Here is a 6,564-nt window from a genome sequence, read left to right on the forward strand (position 1 = left end):
AATGCCCTTTTTTCTGGAAAGGTAGAGCTTGTTTCCATAGCGTCAACTTCATAGCAGACCTGCTTTTTCTTGGATTAAATCTCGACTATCAAGACATTTACATTTACATTTTCGGGATTTAGCAGACGCTCTTATCCAGAGCGACGTACAGAAGTGCTTCCATAGTAAACATTTCATTACTCTAGTTTAAGTAGACAACAAACCAAGAACACATCTGCTAAAACCTGTTAGAACCGAAGTGTTTTTTTGTTTGTTTGTTTGGTTTTTTTTTAAAGAAATGAAAAAGAAATGAATAAGAGTGTTAGTAAGTAAGTACAAGTCAGCTTAAGTGCTTAGTAAAGAGGTGGGTTTTTAATAGTTTTTTTAAAGACAGCAAGAGACTCAGATGTTCGGACAGACACAGGAAGTTTATTCCACCATTTGGGTGCCAGTATAGAGAAGAGCCTTGATGCTTGTCTTCCTCTAGTCCTGGGTGGAGGATCAAGTCGAGCGAGACTAGTGGCTCGGAGGTTGTGTGGTACAGAGCGGGGTTTTATTAGACCTCGAAGGTAGCTTGGGGCTGGTCCATTTTTGGCTTTGTAGGCAAGCGTCAGTGTTTTAAACTGAATGCGGACAGGTACAGGAAGCCAGCTACAGGAAGATAAACTTTCTCTTTGGATAAGGTGGCAGTTGGGTTTTGTTTTCAGCCTTGGTAAAAAAAAGGATAGCTTCATGGCCTTTTGCTTCAAATGTTTCTGAAGTAAAGTAATTGCAAGTAACAGAAAAAAGTGTGTAAATTTTTTAAATTAGGTCATTTGATCCTCCACCCAGGACTCGAGGAAGACAAGCATCAAGGCTCTTCTCTGTACTTGCACCCAAGTGGTGGAACGAACTTCGAACATCTGAGTCTCTTGCTGTCTTTAAAAAACGATTTAAAACCCACCTCTTTACTAAACACTTGTACTTGTATGCTGACTTGTACTTACTTACTAACACTCACTAATACTAATTCATTTCTTGCAAAAAAAATTGGTTCTAACAGGGTTTTAGCAGATTTGTGTTCTTGGACTGTTGTCTACTTAAACTAGAGTAAGGTAATGTTTACTATGGAAGCACTTCTGTATGTCGCTCTGAATAAAAGCGTCTACTAAATGCCGAAAATGTAAATGTAAATGAATACTTATTTATTTGGATTTAACGTCATGTTTTTACACACTTTGGTTACATTCATGACAGAAACGGTAGTTACTCAATTCATCAGTTCACAAGTTTAATGTCAAACACAGTCATGGACAATTTTGCATTTCTATTTCACCTCACTTGCATGTCTTTGGACTGTGGGAGGAAACCGGAGCAAACCCACACAGACACGGGGAGAACATGCAAACTCCACACAGAAAGGACCTGGGGATCAAACCCAGGACCTTCTTGCTGTGAGGCGACAGTGCTACCCACCGAGCCACCATGCCGCCCAGTCACTTGAATAAAAGCACACTGAGCTGGGAAGAAGTCACAAACATTGTAGTAGGCCTAGTATTGTCTGCCAATTTACTTTGGCCCTGTTTGTAACATAAACTAACTTTTTGTCTATTTAGAGATTTATTTCACAAAAAAATGTAATTAGTGTAATTAATTAATGCAGATTTTGAACATTTATTTTGTGCTATTACTAGTTTTTTAGGGTAATGGGATTAGATTAGATGTGTTCGCTTGATATTGTTTATAACAATCCATTTTTGTAATTTTAGTTTTGTCTTGGCTTATAAGATCGTATTATTGCTTTAATCTAACTGGTTTAAAGGGAAGTTTGGTGTTGATTTGGTTTTGAAGAAGAACTGGTGGAATTTTCCACATCACATTGATCATTTGAAAAATCTTCTAGAATGACGAACAGAACGTAGCGGTTAAAACGACCAATCAGCAGCGATCACGTGACATGGTAAGCATGTCAAACAGCTTCTTACCCCCTACATTAACACACTATATAGGGTTTAAACTAAGAGCTTTTTGCACCCTAACTAGTGCACTATATTTCTCTATAGTATTATATTTAACGTAGAAACTACGTGCAAAACACAGCGCAGGAGGGGAGGAACCCTTACAGAAATAGCTGCTGGATGTGGGAGATCCACGTTTATACCCGTAATAACTGTAAACACACACAAAACGCGACCGACTGACACCGTCCTGCCTGATCGTTCGCAAACAACTTTCTTCTAACAAGGTAAAATGATGGAGCTGGATCGGCGCTTGCTGGTAGCGCACTGTGTTGCCCACGCCCTGTCCGTTATCGCCGGGCTGTTGGTTGTGGTACCGCTGGCACTGAACGGCTCGGCGTTTAAAGGGAGGTGTGCGCTGTTCAGTCAGGGCTTCTGGACGACAGAGAACGGCAGTGGGAGAGGAACCGGACCGGGAGCAGTGGAGCATTTAGTGATGCAGCAGTGGGGTCCTCCCGCAGCATGTCAGTTCGCAACGTTTGTGGGTGTGTTTACTGTTCTGTACGGTGCTACACAGAGCTGGAGGAGTTTATTCTACCTGCACCGCCGCCACGATGAGTGAGTCCATCATTACAACCAATATTACACTGTTACAATGAACTATAGTGTGTTACTCCAATACTGTACTGTAGTAAACTCTGTAGTAAAATCATAGTCTATAATAACAAACTATACCACAATACTGTTATACAGCATCATGATGAACTTTAGTGTGTTACTCTAATTATGATAGTAATAAACCATCATAGTCTGTAATAATAAACTATAACACAATACTGTTATATAGCTTCATAATGAACTATAGTGTGTTACTCTAATACTCTACAGTAATAAACCATCATAGTCTATAATAATAAACTATACCACAATACTGTTATATAGCTTCATAATGAATTATAGTGTGTTACTCTAATACTATTCACTAAGAAACTATCATAGTCTATAATAATAAACTATAACACAATACTATCATACAGCTTCATAATGAACTATAGTGTTACCTTAAAACGCTACAGTAATAAACCATCATAGTCTATAATAATAACTATAACACAATACTATCATACAGCTTCATAATGAACTACAGTCGACCCTTGACTTACATTTACATTTTCAGCATTTAGCAGACGCTTTTATCCAAAGCGACTTACACAATGAGCTGAACACAATGAGCAACTGAGGGTTAAGGGCCTTGCTCAGGGACCCAACAGTGACAACTTGGTGGTGGCGGGGCTTGAACCGGCAACCTTCTGCTTACTAGTCCAGTACCTTAACCACTGAGCTATCACTGGCCATATTCTATAATTAGACTTACGAACTTAATTGGTTCCAAAGGGTTGTTCTTCAGTCAAAATGTTCGTTAGTTAAACCTATTTTTCCCATAAGAAATAATGTAAATAGAATTAATCCGTACCAGACCTCCCAAACCACCCCCCTTACCTAACCTTTCTAATGTCTTAAATGGTCTTTTTTGTTATAAATACAAGTATATTTCTCTTAAATCTTAAATTATAGAATAGACATTCCTGTAATAAACAATAATAAACAAAAATACACAGTAGTACTGTACATAAAACACATACATCACATTTCATACACCATAATACACCATCACATACACCATAATACATTTCCTTTTTTTTATAAAATGTATCTAGCAGAAACAACAATAACTTTCATATTTCTCTATTATTTCCTTCTTTATTTTAATAGTATTGTATTTCGTAGGTGTAATTGCACGAAAGAAACAATTCTTTACTTAGCTATTTCCTTCTTCTCTCTTACTCACTGTCCCCTCTGTCTTATACACAGTGACAGCTACTGGCAGGAGTAATTATGCAACAACAAATGTAATGTTTCTCAGCTCTGTGCTCTCTCTGCTCCTTATTTGGGGAAATTTTAATATTGAAAACACCATCGTCTGTGCGAATGTTCTCTCACTGTATACATACAGAGAGAAAGACGGTCGGAGTTAACTTGTTCGTGACGTCACGTGTTTCGCGAATTTCGGTTCGTAATCCGAAATTTGTTCGTACATTAAGTTGAAAAGGATCGCTTGTAACCCAAAATGTTTGTATGGTAAACCATTCGTAACTCTGTATAGTTTATTACTTTAATACTCTTAACTAGGAAACCCACGCAGAGAACATGCAAACTCCACACAGAAAGGACCCGGACGACCCCACCTGGGGATTGAACCCAGGACCTTCTTGGTGACAGTGCTACCCACTGAGCCACTGTGTCGCCCCTGTATGCAGATACACATACACCAAAAACCAAATCATATTCAGATGACAGGTTTGGTCCCCAGGCGGGGCGGTGTTTGCATGTTCTCCCCGTGTCTGTGTGAGTTTCCTCCGGGAGCTCCGGTTTCCTCCCACAGTACAAAAACATGCAGTCAGGTTAATTGGTGACACTGAATTACTGATAGGCTCCAGCACCCCAACCTCGCAACCCTAATTGGATAAGCGGTTAAGAAGTAAGTGAGTGAGTGTAATAAAAATATCAAATAGTAATTTCTTTTTGGGACAGTTATTTTAACTATACTACCCTAAATAGTAGAGACAAATCTCTACTGTTAGGCACATCAGAATGTATTTATTAGTCCCACATATCTATTAAACACACTATTCAGTTGCTGAATGAATTACCACCATTTAATGCTGAACTGTTTAAATGGGCAGTAGAGTCCTCTGGTCACTGACTACCTGATCTGATTTCATAGGCAGTTTATTCTTACTTTGTGTTGCAGTACCTTGTTTTCGGCATTTCTTACACTGCTACTGAGCCTGTGTGTGCTTTTTCTCTCTGGTGGGGCCAGTGCGACTCTTACCCTTGGCCTTGTGTCCTGGTGCAACACTGTCACCAATCACAACACCCGACCATACAGGTAAGCATATTAATATTGTACAATGAGCAAAATTCAGTGACCTAAAGCTAGGGTTATGTTTTTTTTACTGATGAACCCAATTGTATTGTGTAAGTATAGAAACAGTCGAATGTGACACCTACAACTCACTGGAAAAAGATGGGAAAGAAGCAAAATAAGACTCAGGTCATACAAGTGAAACTGTTCTGGAATACAGTTTAACTAGTACAAGGCAAGATCATCAAGATTAAGTATAAAAGGAGCATCCACAAAAAGCATATTCTTTGCCAGCAAGGCTGGGTCATGGTTCACCATTTTGTGCTAAATTTTGTGAGAATTGACAGTATTTCTTAGTGCAAGATTGCAATGAATTCAAGTCTTTCACCATGTACAGTTCATAGTATCATTAAAAGATTCAGGGAGTCAGGGGAAATCTCGGTGCGTAAAGGCCAAGGGCGGAAACCGCTGCTGAATTTACATAACCAACGAGCCCTTAGGCAGAATTGTTTGAGAAGCTGTCATACTACTGTGATGGACATAGCTACATGGGCTTGGAGTACTTGAGTATTTTTTAAAATCATTGTCACTTAACACAGTCTGCTGCTGCAACCTAAAACCTTTCCACATTTATGCTAGGAGAAAAATACTTTTCATCTGTTTCATTTTTATTAATAACCATTAAAAACCTCGCTGCCATTAAGCTAGAAGGAAAACTGTACAATGTGAATTGAATAGAATGTGAAATGCTAAGTGAACCTCTCAGGGATGAAACTTCAGATTTGTTAATTTGCATAGCTGATTTACTACTGTTTTTCTCTTCAGTTGTGCCGAGTCTCAGTCAGTGCCACTCTACTTGGATGTGGAAACGTCCTCATTCTACTCAGAGCTTACCTGTGCACAGGTACAGCATGGAATAACCTCACATTTAATAAAATTATCTACAGTTTTTTGTTTGAAGTTACAGTTTTCTGCTTGAAGAAAGAAGGCTAATGATACACTATGTTTTTAATAATGCAGTAAGATTGGGTTGTATTAACTCTGTAATACTGAATAACTGTATTTATTTTAAGGTGCTTACGTTATGCATACTGTCTATTTGTGCTCTGCAGATCTCTCTGTGGTGTGTAACAGCTCTGTGGTTGGCTCAATCCATTTTGTCCTTCCTGAGACTTTACCACTCTCACAGCCAGCAGATTAGTGGACCTTGTCTGCTCAGAGAAAAGGAGCTTCTGTTGGGCCAATCTCATGTAGATTGTCCATGCCAACACCCTCATTCCCCCACCTGCTGTTTTTGTTTAGTCTCCTAACTTTGTTTAATGTGTTGAGAAAAAACACCTTGAGCTTTTTGTGGGTGTAGTAGATAGCATGAAGCAGCTCTATCCTCAGTGTGGAGCATCTTCCAGCATTCATTCACTATATCTATTGTTGCTATATAATTTTAAGTAATAAGGCCTTTTTCCACTGCACACTGTACTATAACTTTTGGTACCATAAAACTAAAAGTAATTTTTTCCTTAACCATAGGTACTTGGGGTGTAACAGTTTGCCTAATATATATTGAAATTTAATAAGTTATTTCGACCTGCGACCTGTATTCAAACATGAAAACTATTTCAGCAATGAATTTGCTCAGAATTTTGATATTTGTTTAGCTGAGATTTCTTTTTGTATCATGATTATACAGTGATCATGATTTAGAACCTACAGTGGCATTTCTTT

At 38.6% G+C, this 6,564-nt stretch overlaps 1 protein-coding gene across 1 annotated transcript; it reads left to right on the forward strand.

Annotated features, from left to right (window-relative positions):
• Positions 1 to 2,106: 2,106 nt before the first annotated feature.
• On the forward strand, positions 2,107 to 6,152 carry zgc:153018 (Transmembrane protein 179-like). Its single transcript, XM_062999650.1, has 4 exons — positions 2,107 to 2,534; positions 4,729 to 4,866; positions 5,668 to 5,746; positions 5,955 to 6,152. Exons 1-4 carry the CDS (start codon positions 2,209 to 2,211, stop codon positions 6,150 to 6,152), a joined length of 741 nt encoding a protein of 246 aa, XP_062855720.1. The 5' UTR covers positions 2,107 to 2,208.
• The last annotated feature ends 412 nt before the right edge of the window (positions 6,153 to 6,564 follow it).

The sequence above is a fragment of the Trichomycterus rosablanca genome, chromosome 8 (assembly GCF_030014385.1).
Source record: "Trichomycterus rosablanca isolate fTriRos1 chromosome 8, fTriRos1.hap1, whole genome shotgun sequence".
Taxonomy (NCBI): Eukaryota; Metazoa; Chordata; class Actinopteri; order Siluriformes; family Trichomycteridae; genus Trichomycterus; species Trichomycterus rosablanca.